At 40.9% G+C, this 16996-nt stretch overlaps 2 protein-coding genes across 2 annotated transcripts in view; both read right to left on the bottom strand.

Moving 5' to 3' along the window:
* Positions 1-1183: 1183 nt before the first annotated feature.
* The window catches only part of LOC308388051 (protocadherin-15-like), a 219534-nt gene continuing 203721 nt past the window's right edge, over positions 1184-16996 (bottom strand). Inside the window, exons 33-38 of the mRNA XM_080868525.1 lie at positions 15759-15878; positions 6891-6912; positions 5973-6046; positions 4025-4139; positions 1884-3838; positions 1184-1323 (exon numbers count right to left, since the gene is read on the bottom strand). Of these exons, the coding sequence (XP_080724651.1) occupies positions 1907-3838; positions 4025-4139; positions 5973-6046; positions 6891-6912; positions 15759-15878 (2263 nt within the window). The 3' untranslated portion in view covers positions 1184-1323; positions 1884-1906. The remainder of the gene's footprint in view (positions 1324-1883; positions 3839-4024; positions 4140-5972; positions 6047-6890; positions 6913-15758; positions 15879-16996) is intronic.
* On the bottom strand, positions 11724-15693 carry LOC308388758 (protocadherin-15-like; the record flags this gene model as incomplete). The annotated part of the gene is made up of 2 exons (XM_080869654.1): positions 11724-13909; positions 15660-15693. 2 exons carry the CDS (start codon positions 15691-15693, stop codon positions 12258-12260), a joined length of 1686 nt encoding a protein of 561 aa, XP_080725780.1. The 3' UTR covers positions 11724-12257.

The raw sequence follows: 16996 nt of genomic DNA, 5'->3' as shown, positions 1-16996 counted from the left end.
AAATGTCCATATAAAAACACTATGATCACACCGTCATATTCCACTGTTGAAATACAGCAATGACAGTCATGTGGCTATTATGTCTTTAATGTCATATGTTAGACTCTTCATATCTGTTAGATAGAAAATAGACAAAAATAATTTCATATATTTTTCATAAATTCTCAAAAACATCACCGAGTGATCACAACATAAAATAATCAGTAACAATTTGAATTATTCGCAAGTACAACCCCATTAGCAAAATAACTTTCTTTTCCCACATCACAAACTACATTACCACCATTTCTTCATATTTCTTTAAAGTACCTTTTTAACAGCATAGTGTAATGGACAATTTGTTTCAGAAAAAAAAGATAAACGGATGCAAAAAAAGGATTCACTCCATAAAATAAGTCCATCTTCTGTGCTGAATAAAATTAAAAGTACACTCAAGCACTCAATCACATATAATTTCATATTTCTTTGAGGCACTCATTGCCTTTCAGCTCAATGTTCCCACCTGTAACGGCCCTGTTGGTGATAAAAACTTGTTACAATAAGCTTTAACATATTAGGACTAAATAAAATGTGACTATAAGGGCAATCACCCATCTGTGATTGAAGCTTATCCAGCTTAGGCACACATTTTTATGACCAAGAAAAAAAACACTTGATAGAGAATGGAAAACAACCAAAAAAGGGGGATCAATTTTTCAGCATGGCCAGTCAGAGTTTTGTCATTGGTATGTGCAGGTTGTTCCAAGGTCCCATCCACAATTCCTCCTCATCTGATAATGTGTGGTCACTGTGGGACTCCAGTGTCTCCCTACTGTTCTTGTGGTTGTCAACTGAAGTCTCTTGCTGCTCAGTGACACACGGGCCACTGCTGTTTCTGTCAATTGTGGCCTTAGCAATATTGGTTTTGGACCCAAAACTTTTAAGCTCTTTAATGGTGGAACCCAGGGAACTACAAGAGGACCGAGTGTTGAGGTTGATGTCCATGTTGGAGGGAACACTCGTACCTCTTTCATTTTCTGCTTCGTTTCCCATGTCCTCAACACTAATAGCCGGAGGCGGTTCTTCATGTGTTACGCCCAGCTTTTCTAGTTTTTTAAAATGCTTACCCAGCCGACATGGAGAACCCATCTTTAGGTTGTTTAGATGAGGCGGTCGCCTAGTTCGCACAATAGTGCCATTCTGTGCGAGGTAGATATTCCCGTTTATGTTGCTGTGGCTGTTTGGGAGTCTGTTCCGTTGCGTCTCTGTGCTGCTGTCCTCTGCAGTGGAGCTGGTCTCGTTTTCCCGATCTACAATCAACTTAATCCGCTTCTTTCTCCCAGGCTGAGGAGAAAGTGGAGGGTTATTGTTATTATATTTACTTTTTTTAAGAGGGTGCAGTAAGTGAAAAATCTTTTTTTTAAAAACCCACACACAGAAACAAGTACTGTATAATTAAAAAAAACTGGGAAACAAAGCTGTTTTGAAAAGAATTTGCAGTAACTGTTTAAATCAGAACCTGGCTAAAAACCTGTTTTATCATTTTTTTAAAGTTTCTGTTCTGTGCTAGACTTGCATTTTAGTGAGAAATCTCGTGTTTCCATAGAAAATGACAACCACACAGTAATAATCTGAACATCACAAGAAACACAACCTCCCAAAAAACACACTGAGCAATAAGTTAGTGTTTTGACATGCAAATTTCCACTCTAGAAACACGGCATGAAAACATCAAAGAGAACAGAAAGCCAAAGATGTGAGAAAGAGAGATTCCAATATTGCAGCAGGAAAATCAGGTCCTTTCTTGCTAAGGGGGAATGAGGAAAAAGTGAATGTGAACTCTCTAGAGGCAAGCAATATTTCTTCACTCCCATGCAAGGGTAATTGATTTTATTCACTCTTACTTCACAGTGGACAATATATCTCTCTAGAAGGCAGTTGACTTTCCCTCAGAATCTGAATCAGCATCAGATGTTTCTTCAGTTTCTTCTGAGCTCTTTGATGCACTGCGGGTCCCTGATCCAGAGCCCCTGACTGAGGATCTGTCAGAGGAGATGGCATCCTCGTCCACCTCTGTGATAGGAGACAGTCCTCCATATGTCTCTTCCGAGGTGTCACCAATGCTTCTGATCTCAGAGCGGGCAGGAGGACCAGTGTAGGACGTAGAAGGCCCAGGGTCTCCAGATGCCACACTGGATCTCCTAGATGATCCTGCATCACTGAGTTCGCTGGTGGACTCTTTGCTCTTGTCATCAGCCTCAGAGTCGTCTTCATCCTCCTCTTCACTTTCCTCTGTGATTGTGTCCTCAGATCCACGGCTCACAATAGACTTTCGGGAACTTCGGCTGCCACTAGTTGACTTGGAACCAGCTGAGCTCATGCTGCCCAAAGAACTCACGTCTGAACCAGACATTTTTCTCTGGCTGGACCGAGATAATGAGCCTTCACTTCCTGAACCTGATTCTGGCTCACTGGCTGTCCCTGTCCCCGACTCGGCTTCACTGAGGTCCCCGCTGGACTTCTCTGAGGTTACTGCTGATGATCTAACACTTGAGCCAGATAAAGATGCAGCAGTACCACCACTACCACTGCCACTCTCACTTGTACTTTCACTTCTGCTACCACTGACACTGGAACTCCCACTGACACTCTTTCCAGAAGCACCACTCCCCTTGCTGGCTTCAGTCGCAGAGGATCTCGTGGAAGAACGAACAGAAGAGCCACTTTCTCTAGTGCTGCCTGAAGCTTCCTCAGACTCGTCTTCAGAGTCTTTCTCTGTTTCTGAATCCTTTTCTGTGCTTGTTCCCCCCTCTGTTGCTGAGCCTGTTTGTGATTCTGTTTCTTCCTCAGACTGTGACTCTTTCTCGGTTTCTGACTCTTTCTCGGTTTCTGACTCTTTCTCGGTTTCTGACTCTTTCTCGGTTTCTGACTCTTTCTCGGTTTCTGACTCTTTCTCGGTTTCTGACTCTTTCTCGGTTTCTGACTCTTTTTCTGTAGCTGACTCCTTCTCTGAGTCTGACTCCTTCTCTGAGTCTGACTCCTTCTCTGACTCAGATTCTTTCTCACTGGCAGATTCCTTATCCGTCTCTTCTCCTTCAGACTTGGACTTGCTTTCCTCATCGGAATCTCCTGGCTCTTCATCAGGCTCTTCCTCTGAGTCCACGGTGCTTTCATTGGCATCATCCCGGTCTAAATCAACTTTGAGATAATCTCTGTCAACACTGCTTTTCTCTGAGGTTTCATCGTCAGAGCCCTTCTCTTTACTGCTTCCACTAGCACCTGCTTCTGGCTCACTTTCTGTCACACTAATGGACACTTTAGACTTTCTTTCATCCTCACTAGCTGCTTGTGAGGCTTCCTCATCTAGTTCACTGCCAGTGGCTGAGCCACGACTCACACTACTCTGTGACTTTCTTCGGACCTGCAACTTTGTGCCCAAGTTGATTTTCCTCAAGACTTTCCCAAGCTTGCTACGGGCATCAGACTTGCTGTCTATTGGTCCCATAACTGCTGGTCCATCAGCTAGACTTTCCTGGCTGTCAATACGGCGAGCAGACATCAGTTTGGCATAATCCTTGTCCGTCTTCCCGGCGCCAAACATCTTGAACATCCTGGCTTTTTTCCATGGAGATGTGCCAGAAGCACTGGCATCAGATGGCTGCTCTCCTCCCTTGCTGGCAGCCAGAAGTTTGCTGAGTTTCATGACAGACTTCAGTTTCTTGGCAGCCTTAGAAGGTTCACCCTCCTCTGCTGGCTCAGCTTGTTCAATTTCATCCTCTGGTGGCAAATCCCTAAACGCAACTCTCTTCTGCGGACCTCTACCTCGCATGCCACCACGGCCCCTGCCTCTGCCCCGGCCCTAAGATAATCACATTTCATTTAGCAACCATGAATTTGTGAATATAAAGCCATCGTGCTGCATAGGTTTCACACACATTACTGTTCAGTAATACCTTGAACACACAACTTATTAAAACAAATATTTGAGATAATACTCAAGATAATCAGTGAAAGTCTGAAATTCACATTCAAGCAAGGGTAATACCTCAGGGCCATGTGGACTGTAGTAATACCCATCATCCTCCACAATAACCTCTCCATATTCATCATACATGGGTGATATCAGCCTCCGCCGACTGCCGTACTGAGGAAAGTCGTACCTATAGTTGTTCACAGAAAAGGGATTCGAATTAGTTTAGGCTGATGATTAGTTGAAAACACCAAAGTTGACACACTGCAATATTAAAAAAATAAATCTCAACCAGATTTATTACTTTAATATCAAAGACCCACTGTATCATGTAAGGGACCTGTTATTATTAGTGATAGTAAATATTCTGCATTGCAAAGGAAGATTATCAATCTCCTATGGGAACAGGAATTATAGCAATATCAATATACTCACAAAGAATCAAGCAAGCTAGAAGGTTATTTACCCCATATCAGTGTTTTAAAACCTGCATTGTATTTACAGTACAGTGTGATTTGCTCAGTAGCTAATAAAGGGGCTTAGTTTTGCTGTCTGGAATTCTTTCCATTATTATTTTTCAAGTCCTTTCTCTAAATTGCCCTCAATTATATCAGGCTGATCCCATTAATTACTGCTTTTGGTTGTTGTTAATATAACTGAGAACGTCTTTGGTCAGACAGACAGTAATTGCTGTGGTGATTTACTGCACTTTTTGAAATTACTTTTCAATTTAGTGAGAAAGCAAACAAGAGGGGGAAAGCATGCAGGCTAAAAGGCTAAAAGAGTGTTCCTCCAAAAGAAAAGAAGACAAAACAAATATTTCAGTATATTTGCCTGTGTTTGTCAAAATCCTCTATTGAATTACAAGAATGCAACCACATGTGGAAATGGAGACTGTAACAAGCAATAACTAAAAGCCCATTAAAAGCACGTGAATTTAATTAGCTTGTTTAAAGACCACACACTATGTATGCAGAATGCTAACAAAGAAACACAAGAGAGAAGAAAAAAGTGTTAACGGTCAAATTACATAACATCGTATGGTAGCCGCAAACTTTTAAATATATAAATCAAATTTTGCTTTACTATATAATATGAGGCTGTACGCGTTAATGCGGTTGTTTAATGCCTCACCTAGGATGTGAGTTAATATTTACTTTAAAATACTAAATTAGAGAGGTGGCTACACTTTACGTCTGCTGTAAGGCCCGTGCAGTCTGGTGACTGCAGCATTAAAAGCTTAACTGCTAATAAAGTTTGCCCCTCATCTCAAATAGGAGCAGATCAAAGTCTTCACATAGTGATGGTACACTCACTGGCAGTGGCAGCTTTTACAAAAAAAAAAAAGTGACATGTCATTAAAATATAAGTTCAGCTTGTTAGAAATGAAGGTGTGATTCAGACAATAATTAAGCTGGCTGGTGAGAAACTACAGAGGCAATTAGAACACTTGATTTCACTACGCACAGTTTTTTCCCCCTAGTTTGTTAGATTTTCGTTCAGCGATTTAAGGCTGGAAGATATAAAAGCTTCTTCCCGTTTTGATAAAAGTTGCAGCATAATTCCCCACAGCAGCGCAAGTCACCTGCAACAGAGCAGGAGCGTTTAATGAATAACAATTTCTCAGCAGCTGTTACAGCTTTGAGTTCCATGTTTTTCCTTTTTAGACCATATGGGCAAAGTAACCGGGCAGCCAAAACAGCCTTTATCCATTAAGCTATGGGAAGAACATTCAGACTCTCAGGTGCCTGACTGAAAGGAGCATAACTGATCTCATTTTGGCAGGAGTAAAGAGGGCAAATGCTTGGATGGTACTGAAGGGGCAGCTTAAGTTATGTGCATCATTTTATTCTGAGCTTCTTTGAAATCTCTCAAAGAGAGCTAGAAGGCAAGGTCAGGATGAAGAGGTCCTAATGATGTAACTTAAGAAAAAATTTTTTTCTAAATGAACCAAGGGAGATCAGGTCCATGGATTAAAGTACAACTGATTAGAGATAAAACAGTCAGTCGGCTGCATGCTCACCCCTGGTCATAATTATAGTAGTCCTGTGTGTAGTAGTCCTGGCCTGGGTCGATACCTGACTCCATGGAGAGTTCCTGCGTTTCAGAGGGGCAGAGAGGGAAATTACTCAGCACTCCTCACAATAAGACATCAGAAGATGAGCAGCAGCAGCACAAAGGGCGGGGAGCATGCACAGCAGAATGACCACAATTGCTTTAAATTTAGAAAAGCAGGTGTGTTTCTACCTCAGGTCTCAGAAGAGATGGCCTCAGCAGTTGCTGTTGCTGCCAGAAGTTAGTAGAGAAGAAGGATAAGGTAAAGGAAGGGACAGGCAGCAGAGAAACAAACATGCGACAGACCTCAATCTACTTCAGATTTAAAGCCAGACAAAGCTGGACTCACTGAAACATCTACGGAGAAGGAAGGTGAAAAGATTGATAAATTATTGATGGAAACAAAGCAAGGAAGGAGAGTGAAAATCCCAGCCAAGCAATGGAGATGAAAGAAACTGCGCTCAATAAAAAGGAAGGAAGAAAGAAAGAAAACATCCCGTGCTTATCTGACACTGACAGTTCAGATGATTTAAAAGATTATTCGAAAGGAAAAAAAGACTTTAATGTCAAACTGACAAAAAGAGTCACACTGTTTGGTTCCTGATTAGTTATTTTTCCACCAGAGGAGAAAAACTCATCCAACTGCTTATCTGCTATTTGACGGGAACATTGGAGAATACGAAAGACTCTCAAAAATCAAACCTAAACTGTAATGTCAGTGTTAGAACTTCTATCACCGCGATCTCATCTTAATCTCATTCACTGTTTTCCATAAAGTGAATCGCAGATAAGAATAATGGGATATAAGCTTCCTCATGCTTCCTCTAGTGTCAAAATGTCTGAGCACAACAATAAGGTGTAAAAACATCACGATGGGAATCCTTACCTGTCGGCCGTACCCTCGCCTCCTGCGTGTCACAGAAAGGAGAAAATAAGATAAATAATGAATATGGACTGACAACAACATTTCAAGTGCTTATAGATAAATTAAATGTTAAGTCTAGTGTGCCTACGTTCTGCTGACCAGAGAAGAAATAACAGCTTTACTTACTCTGCATTTTCAAGTGTTAAATTACAGCGTTGCAGATATTGTTCTGTTTTAAAAAAGGGTGCCTTAGGCTGCAATGTTATCACGCTGGTGTGGGCTGTTTTTTTCTCTCTCCCTCTGTTATCTCATCCAAACAGGAACAATAAAAAAATACAATAAATGCAAATATGGAAAGGGCTGGGAAAATTTGAAAGTCAGTGTTTATAAAGTCATATCTAATGAATCTACCAGCAGATATGAAAAGGACATTGTGATAAAGGGCAGAATTTCTGACTCAAAGAATTTTAATAAAAATCTCTTTGGTTATCACGTCATAATATGCCTACAGAAAGTAATGGATTTCTTTTCTAATGAATTGGGGAAAATCTTAGAAATGTCACTATATTAACCACATGAAAAACAACTCAGAACTCCTCCTGAGGATAAAAGTGCGCCTGCATTGTCTTCAGTACGAGTGAATGAAACGGCAAGTAATGGAGCAGCTCGGCTGAAAGCTCCAGCTTCACGGGCGTACAACTGTAACCTGTCTGGGCCCATAAATGATGATGACTCTCACACACTCAGATATATGGCCAAGCAATGATGTGAGATTCCTCTGGAGAGTTGTAATCTGTTATTATGGGCAAGGATCAGGGGACAGGGCAGAGCCATATGCCACACCTCCCAGGCAGAGTGGACGATGGGACTGGGATCTGATGGATGACCTGTTGGCTTGGCTGCTGGCTACTTCTGTTTCATGCAACATGAAGAAAAATGGCCCAGTGGACAATAGCCATAGGAAGTTTGCACAAGAGAGGAGTTGGCAGAAGATGTGTGATGAAGAAATGTTATAGAAAAAGAGGTAAGAGTGGTGAACTCAAAATTACAGCAAGACTGGAATATTGAACAGCCTTGTATCGTATCTATAACAGGAGGGTGATGTTGGCTCTGTTAATAAGTAGCTTTACTATCTGGCGGTGCAGATATTTACATGGAGACTAAAAATAGAATCTTTATCACCCTGCTGGTACAACAACATGTAGTAAAGCAAAGATAAACATGAAAAGGTTGAAAAATATAAAGATGAGGAGCTTGTTTTACCACATTTTTTAAAATTAGATATGTAACTGGAGTGAGCACCCTTTTATCTTAGCAAACAAACAGAAAAACAAAAAGAAACGGGGAAATATAATCACATTACCACCATCTTTGTGCAGAGATAACAAAGCTATCTATCAAAGCTCACAAATTAGCAGGATGCTATATTACTAGCGATCCATAACTGTCTAGCCAGGACAGGAAATGGCCAATTTTCATCATTCACAGGCACAACTGGTTACTGGCTGGTCAGTCTCATATCCGTCTGTTATAAGCCACTCTATTTCATGCGTCACAACATGCAGACAAATACAACTATTTGTGCTGTGAGTGTGCACAAACTTCTACAGAGTGAAGACACCGGGTTTCCCAAAGTAAACCATCGAAGGTTGACCACGGTCATCCTTTGATGGTTTACTTGGTTTTAGTGCACTAAAACATTTGTCACAACGAACCTAATCAGACACCTAAATAGCCTCACACAGCTGAGCATGGACATTTTAAAGAAGCTAACAAAGACAAAGTGGCTACAGCTAAAGCTATTCAGGGCTCACAGCCAGCAGCCTCGGTAAGAGCCTCGGTATTAGTGAAGGATCGAAGAAGTCAATCTCCTCTTAGTTGGTAAATTTCTAAACATAATAGAAAGTCTACTAGGTGTATGAAATTTGTTTTGTTACATAAATCTGTTGTACCTGCTTTTGCCAGTAAGGTAACATATGTCAAATAAAGGTGGGTGTACAGCAACACATTTTCAGTTAAATATTAGTACGTCTAGTAGAAAACCACTTTATTTTCAGTTTTTTTAAGAGGGAGAGAAGATCTTACAACCTACTCATGCTTGAGGAAAATTGTGAAGTTGAATCATTTCTTCTTATTATTTTTTTCTTATTGTGAAAATTATATTTTGCATTGAAAAAAGCTGATTTTTGTTTGCAAATGCTGCCAGTTATAGTTCTTAGAAAAAAATCAAAACGGCCAAAATCTAGTATTAATCTGAATCTGCCAAGGATATTGAGGTTGATGCATATCTATTTATCAAATGCTACCTTGTTTGTTTTAGCTGTAACCCTGATATTATAGCTAATTTATTGTGGCTTTCGGGTGTGTTTGTTTCCTTTGGACAGAGCTGTTTCTTTAGTATTTTAGTATTTAGTATTTATTTATTTATTGTCATTGTCAAGAACAATGAAATTGCGTTTGGGGCTTCCATACAACCCAAAAAAAAGAAGAAAATAATAAATACCCCTTAAAACCCAAGTGTACATATTTAACCCAGTGTGACTCCAATGCAATAAGACAATCCTTAGCAATAATGTTCGTAGAAATTCAGACAAAGACCTGAGAAACATGACAAAATACAACAATGCAACCCATTCAATATTATTGTACTGTGAGATATGATATCAGATATGATAGTTATCTATTTAAGAAAGAGGGGGGGGGGGGGGCAGGAGGGGGAAGAGAATAAAGATATGATGCACCAATGCAGACCAGTTCATTGCTATTAAGAAGTTGGATATGGTTATTGTCCGTGAGAGGGGGGCAGAGAGTTCAGGAGCCTCACAGCCTGTGGATACAGGCTGTTGGCCAGTCTGGATGTTCTGGCCTGTATAGACCTGTACCTTCTCCCTGAGGGCAGCAGATGGAAAAGGTGGCGCGCAGGGTGATGTTGGTCCCGCAGGATACTGTGCACCCTCCTCAGACAGCGAGTGGGGAAGATATTACTGATCTCTGGCAGACTTGTTATAACAGGATTTAGTTAAATATCTATTATGTGGACCAGAATAGAAGGATTATTTTCTAATGTAACTCACAGAAAGACAGCTGCAAATCACCAAATGTTTAACTTTTCTTAACAAACAATAAATCTGGTATAAAGCTGCTTACTAATCGGCATTTTTTGTGCACACACCCGCTGTTTTCTATAGGATACTGTATAATGATTGGTTTGTATTTTCTCAGTTGCAGCTTAGATAATTCTACTAAAAACATAGTAATAATAATGGATTGGATTTATATAGCGCTTTTCAAGGCACCCAAAGCGCTTTACAATACCACTATTCATTCACTCTCACATTCATACACTGGTGGAGGCAGCTACAGTTGTAGCCACAGCTGCCCTGGGGCAGACTGACAGAAGCGAGGCTGCCATATCGCGCCATCGGCCTCTCTGGCCAACACCAGTAGGCAAGTAGGGTAAAATGTCTTGCCCAGGGACACAACGACCAGGACAGAGAGCCCAGGGATCGAACCGGCGACCTTCCGGTTACAGATGCGATTCCCAACCCCCTGAGCCACGGTCGCCCAAACATAGCACGTTATGTGTATGTTACTCTTGACTTTGACTGGTTTTTTTTTTGCATTCCCAATCAAAACTTTTTCTGAGAATAATTCTCTAGAAATAAACTGTTTAGCTTTCCTTTCTTTATTTTTTTTGATATTACTGCATTGAACTGTCAGCTGGAATACAAAACAATATTGATAAAACCAACTGTAAAAAAAGAATATAAAGAAGACAATCCATTAAGACGGCTCTTTGGGTTGAAAGAAACAGCGTGTGATCACCTAGCCTCTTTGCAAAAGAGATTACCCCATGCAGTGAACATGGAATACAGAATTAGAGGACCTTCGATCAGCCCATCAGGGGAACATGTGATGAATCAAACATTACATTGCTCTGGAATTGAGGTATGCTAAGACCATTTGCCTTAGGGCATGGAAGGTGAAACAAACACATAAAGGGTATATAGCAGAAAGACAGAGCGGAGAGAAAGTGAGAAACATGAACACAAGAAGAAGAAAAAAAAGAAGAGAACGGGAGCAGAGGCTGCATTGCAATGAGTCTAAAGAAGGTAATAGAATCTCCAGAGGACCAAAAGGAAAGATTAACAAGAAGAGGCCAAGGATTGGAAAGTATCAGAACTAACTGCAGGGAGAGGGGCGGTGTAAGAGACAGAGAAACGCAGGCAGGGAGAAGGTCAGAGGAATAGAAAAGGAAAGGAGAGAGTAACAGTAGTTGACAGTCCCACAGGCAGCAACCCTGGTTAACGATTGATTGCTTCTCTAATTAGCCTTTTCCAGAGTGCAGACGAACATCACAGTGACTACTTTATCATGCTGAGAGGATCTTTGCGGACATGTGAATAGACAGGTCCCCCAGCGGTTGGCTCTCTTAATTCAACATGAGCCTCCTGGGATCAGCCGATGTATATCTTTTTATAGCTTCAACCAACATAAGAGGCTTTCAAATAAACGTAGCTGGTACAGGCATTCACTTGTTTGAATAAAGACACTGTGTACAGCTTGTCATATTATATTATCCCGTATTTTTCGTTTGCTTCAGTATACATATTTTTGATTCTTTATGTACATATTTCACAGAATCCCACATCTCTTAAGGTTAGATTTCATTTTCAGTCACCATGTTATGTACTTAAATACACCTACAAGTAACAACTTTCTGAATATGGGATTACCCTCACTGAAAACTGAGAAGCTTATTCCATAGATTTACATACCTTTGGGAAATTGGTGAAAACAGATATTGAGAAAAAAAAAAAAAGGTCTAATATTATGTTGTTCTTCTTGCCTGATTTGGATTCTGGATGAAGCAATTGCATGCTAAATTTTCATGCTCTTATCTCAGAGAAGAAGTAAAAGAACAAATTCAAAATCCCCAATATGAAGCCAGCCAGTGGTTGAAGAAACAGACCCCAGGGCTGTGGGACTTGAAAAAATGCTATTTAGTATAATTTAATTAAAATAGTTTTGGCTATGAAATGTTAATGTTAAGATTAAGATGGTGCATATGTATAACATGCTGAACCGACTAATCCGTGAACTCAGGGGCATACTTAATGCTATCACAGTCCTCATACCAGTTCACATAATTAAAATATGAAAAAAAAAAGCCAAACCCATACTAAATATGCAAGCCTCTTTTTTATACTGCTAAGAAAGGATCTGAGGACATTCCTTGGCTGATGGCTCTAGAATTTGAAAAAAAAAAAATGACATGACTAAAGCATACACTAACTGTATACAACATAAAATGCAGAAACAACAGGAAAAAAACAGGCATGGAAATGTAGAAATGAACATAATGAGAATATGGAGACAAAGGAAAAGTCAGAACACAGTGGACTGAGAAGTAACCTGCTCACTGAGCTCAGCAGTGTTTGGACTGTTTGAGTTCAGTTGGCTTGTCTGCTGAATGTCTGCTGCTACGTTCGGTTTACTTGCAGCATTTCCAGCACAATTCATACTTGTTGAGTTGATTTGGACTTCAGAGCTGGAGTTGTTTGCTTTTGGCATGCTCTGCTCCTCACTGGTGTCAGAGCTTTGCAGTTTGTTAGTACACTCTGATTCCTCAGTCACTTGTGGTTTCGTGCTAAACTTGGGCATCTTACAATTTTTGTCTACTTGGCTGTACAGGTTGGCAACAGACCTTTCTATGTCAGCTAGATTCTGGATGTTTTTCAGGATCCCTTTAAGCTCCTTCCTCCCACCGTCAGCTTGTGATGGTGAAAGCGGAGGAGGGTGTTTTCGTTCGGAAACAGGGCGAAGGGAAGACACGGGCGGCAAAGAGGTTGGGATAAACTGAACGACTGGGCGTGGCTGATTGCTAGCAGGTGATAGAGAGGGAGGCAGAGGTGGTGGGGGCGGAAGAGTGATGTGTTTATTGACAGGAGGAGGAGAAGAGGACTGAGAAGTACATTCAGGTTTATGAAGGGAGGAAAGTGGAGGTGGAGGTGGAGGAGGAGGAGGAGGAGGGCTCGAGGGAGGAGGTGTGGGCGGGGAAGTTGGACGTGGCTGCTGCTGCAGTGGAGGAGAAGGCGGTGGATTTTCTGGTGGGTCAGGTATGATCTCCACAGTGATATGGCATGGCTCCTCTGTCAAATATTTGGAGATGCCAGAGCTAAACGTCTTGAGAATAGGCGCAGTTGATTTCTGGCTAGCCAGGGGGAGTGGCTCATCTCCCCGGGTAATGCTAAAGCTGGGGGGCACATCTCTGCCCACAGACATTGGACTGTAGGGGTAATCGATGATGGATAGCAGAGCCTCTGAGGTCAGCTCCAGCATGTCATCACTGTCTCTGTCCCTGACAAGGATGGAAGAGAGGGAGCCTGCGGGTGCTCTATTTTGCTTGAGGGTTTGCTCCTGGAAGCCCCGATGCCCAAACTGGCTGGCCTGCTCACGGAATGACAACTTGGTCTCTGTGCTGCCACTCGCGTGAAGTATGTCTGAACTCGCTGGCCTTTGCTCGCCACTCATGCCTGCCTGGAGTATCTGCAGCTCCCATTTGGCTGGGTCTATAAGAGCCTGTCTCCTTGGTACCTCATAACCATGCTGTCCTCCATGAATGCGACCAGGCATTGACCAGACGAACCCTGACCCTGCTGTGTGGGGAGGAGAAAAGGAGAACCGCTTTTCAGATGGGCTCTCCCCACGTGCGTCAGGACTGCAGAGAGGAGTGTTATCATCATAGACAGGGTTGTGGGTGGTGAGTGGGTTGTGGTCAGAGAGGAAGGTCACGTTGCTCTCTGACTTGGGTAAGTTGACACGGAGTGCTCCGTTGCTGCGGGCTGCAATGGCACGACAGGCAAAGGTGCTAAGAATCCTCTGGTGGTCAGCCTCCTCAATGACAGAGTTTTTAGCCCTGCCCCGGCAAAAGATGGAGGTGAAGAAGAAAAAGACTTGAAACAGATAAAGACTGATAGGTTTGAGCTGAATAAAGCAAAGAAACAAAGGGTGAAGCAAAAGCAACTGTGTGAAAATATCTTGACAGACAGTCTCTCGTAGTACTGTGACTCAGAAATTTGTTTTGGGTTTTGGATGATTAAATATCTGCACAGTATAAAGTAACTAAAGCGCATCTGCGTTCTTAAGAAATCAAAATAACAATGATTTGAATAAACTTTGCAAACTTAAAGAAATTACAAATCAAATATTGAAATTGTGAAATTATTACACTGAAATATATGAGCTCAGTAGCCATCATGAACCTATGCAGGATGCATTAGTGCCATCGGTCACAGCACAGAGAGATGTAGAGAGCAGTGAAACTAAGAGCAGCACAGTACAAAAGAACACAACAGTCTAATGGGACGCAAGAGAGGAGACATCTACGGCGATATCTTATGAAATGCACTACCTCTAACCAAACTAAGCCTTCTCTTTTTTCTCACAAGAATGAAGTACGTGCATGAAAACCCACTAGGTCTTTCCACCCTTCATCAAGATCAATTACCAAACAAACTATGCCACTTAAATTCCAGAATTTAAGTATATTAATTATGTGCATATGTTTAAAAAAAAAACAACTAAGCAGGCAGGGCAACAAGGACATTTTTCTTGCAAAATTTACGCACAATATTGTTCATATTTATTGACCTCTGTCATGTTTTGGCATTACTTACTGCAGTCTGAATCCAGAGAGACAAGGGAATTGAAAATGAATGAGAAGATATAAACACAGACAGATGGTAAGAAGACTAAAGGAGAAATATCAGAGGTGTTAATGGAAAATGAAAACATGGATGAAGCGTCGACACGAGGGTACGGCAGGTTTCTGCATTTTAAACTCAAATACCAGACTGATTAACTTCTGTCTACATTTGACACCATGCTGCGTGCATACAGTATAACTTTGAGAGCTTTTGTTTTTCACAGATGGAAATGTATAATTTTAACAATATGATTGTTTTTAAGAGAAACTCTTCTTCTTCCTGGTGAAAACTGGGAAATAAGCTCCGTGTACACAATTCTTAGCTACAATACAATAATGCCCATAAAAATTCTACTTATGCTACAGAATCAAATGTTTCTGCCTACATTTAAAAACTGCGGTGGGCATATTGTGGACGCTCTTCGTAGCTTAATGTTAGGTTTACATTTTTTTTTAAAATGCAAAAGTGACATTAGAAGCAGTATTCCTTGAACGAGCTGAAAATCAAAATTGCTAAGCCCATTACCTCAGCAGTTTAAATGTAGTCTCATTTAATCTGCAAACATTAACATTTCATCACACATTTAGGGCAGGATTTAATATTAAAGCTGAAATTCGATTGTGCTGATGGCAAAACACTTTGGACCAAAGTTAGGGAAGCACTTAATGTAGGCTACCGCAGGTTACATTTTTAAAGGTAACTCGTGACAATCCTTGAACTTGGACATTATTCTGTATTTGTTTCTATTTCTAGGAAACAATGTGCTTTTTTATTAACCTAAACACACTCTTACCTTAAGAGAGGTTCTTGCTAAAATGCATAGGCACTCAACTAGAAACACATAGATACGCTAAAATCTAGTCACCTGCTGTGCTGCACCATACGGTGCAGTTTGCAGACATCAAAAGTGGATCATAGTTACAGAGACAACAAGCAGAGAGATCCTTTGATGCAACTATTAATGTGTCTCAAGCAGTGTGGAGACTCCTGAGGTCAACATCCAGAGCAGCCAGTGGCCATTTCAGAAAAGAGGATTGATAGAGGGGTAATATTTTTTTCTGAGCTTGAATAAAACACTCACAGGGAGAAACCTGCGAGGCCAGATGCAGCAGCATCTGATCATGGGGACTAGAAGAAATGCGTGGGATGGGAAAATACTTAGAGGACAAGCTTGACTCACATGCTGCTGTCGCCCAACTCTTCATAGAGGTTAGCAGTGGGAGCAGCTGCCGGAGCTGCTTTCCCTCCCGGTGGTAAAGCCATCTGAATCCTGGCAGTTTTGGCACACTCTGCTTGTCGCCTGCACAAAGTGTTAATGTGGTTAAGAATAAACCAGACACATGACTTATGCATCAAGTCTCTACTATGAATTACCCATGTGTTTTGAGAAGTCATTCTCACCCCAGAAAGAGGAACACGAAGAGATATTCTAGATGCAAAATTCAGTTTTAGCAACATCAAGCTTTTAAACTATATAAAAAAAACCCTCCAAAACCATTTTGCAGCAATTAGCTGTGGTATTCTTTTTTATTTAATTTATTCACTAATGTTAGTCAAACAATTTTATTAAAATGTATCAAAACAAATAGCCCTTGTCTCACACTGCATTTTAGGCTGATTTGTTTTGTCAATTGCAGAGTAATAATATAATAATCAGCTTCTTTTGGCTTGCAAGGAAACAGTCAATGCTGCTGCAGTTGTGCAAGTAAGATTTGAAAAGCATTTTCATGGTTTTCAGCTATGTGCTAGATTATTCAAGCTTATTTCTTTTGAAATACAGACTAAAAATTATGCAAATGCAGTATACTGTATGTGTAGCAAAAGACATGATGAATGTGCCAACTCAACTGTATCCAGCAGAGTGACAAGTGTAACTATAATTTTTCTTTTGAATCTAATCAAATTTTCCACATTAAGAGAAACTTTTCAGCCAAAAATGCACATTCAGTATGTGACCTAGAAGATGAATCAGCCTTGCTCTGTGCCCTTAATGCTAGAGACACCTCAAAAGGTTGGCATTAGCTGGCAAGCATTCTGTTCATCACATTTTCACAATATTCAACTCGACTTTAAATAACTAATAATAAAGATGAAAGAAAGTAGTGTCACAACCACACAGACACACACATCGAGCAATGAGCAGCCACTTGTAAAACATGAGAAATTACTTACTCTTTGAACCTGATCACAGCGTTTTTGATGCAGAGCAAAGGAGATGAAACAAGAAGAGAGAGAGATGGGGGACAAAAAAAGACATGAAATTACATAACTATAATTACATAATTTGGCACGAGTGCAACCTCACAATTTCGATGCTTTGAGGTATTTATCTAAACGCAAAATAAGTAACATTTTTATACTTCAAATTGCCGTTACGTATTCACAACTACATTCAGGTGCTCGACGTGAATGTGCAAA

This window comes from Rhamphochromis sp. 'chilingali', assembly GCF_963969265.1.
Source record: "Rhamphochromis sp. 'chilingali' genome assembly, chromosome: 20".
NCBI classification, from domain to species: Eukaryota; Metazoa; Chordata; class Actinopteri; order Cichliformes; family Cichlidae; genus Rhamphochromis; species Rhamphochromis sp. 'chilingali'.
Note: the sequence above shows the minus strand (reverse complement) of the source record. Positions and strands in the feature narration are given on the sequence as shown.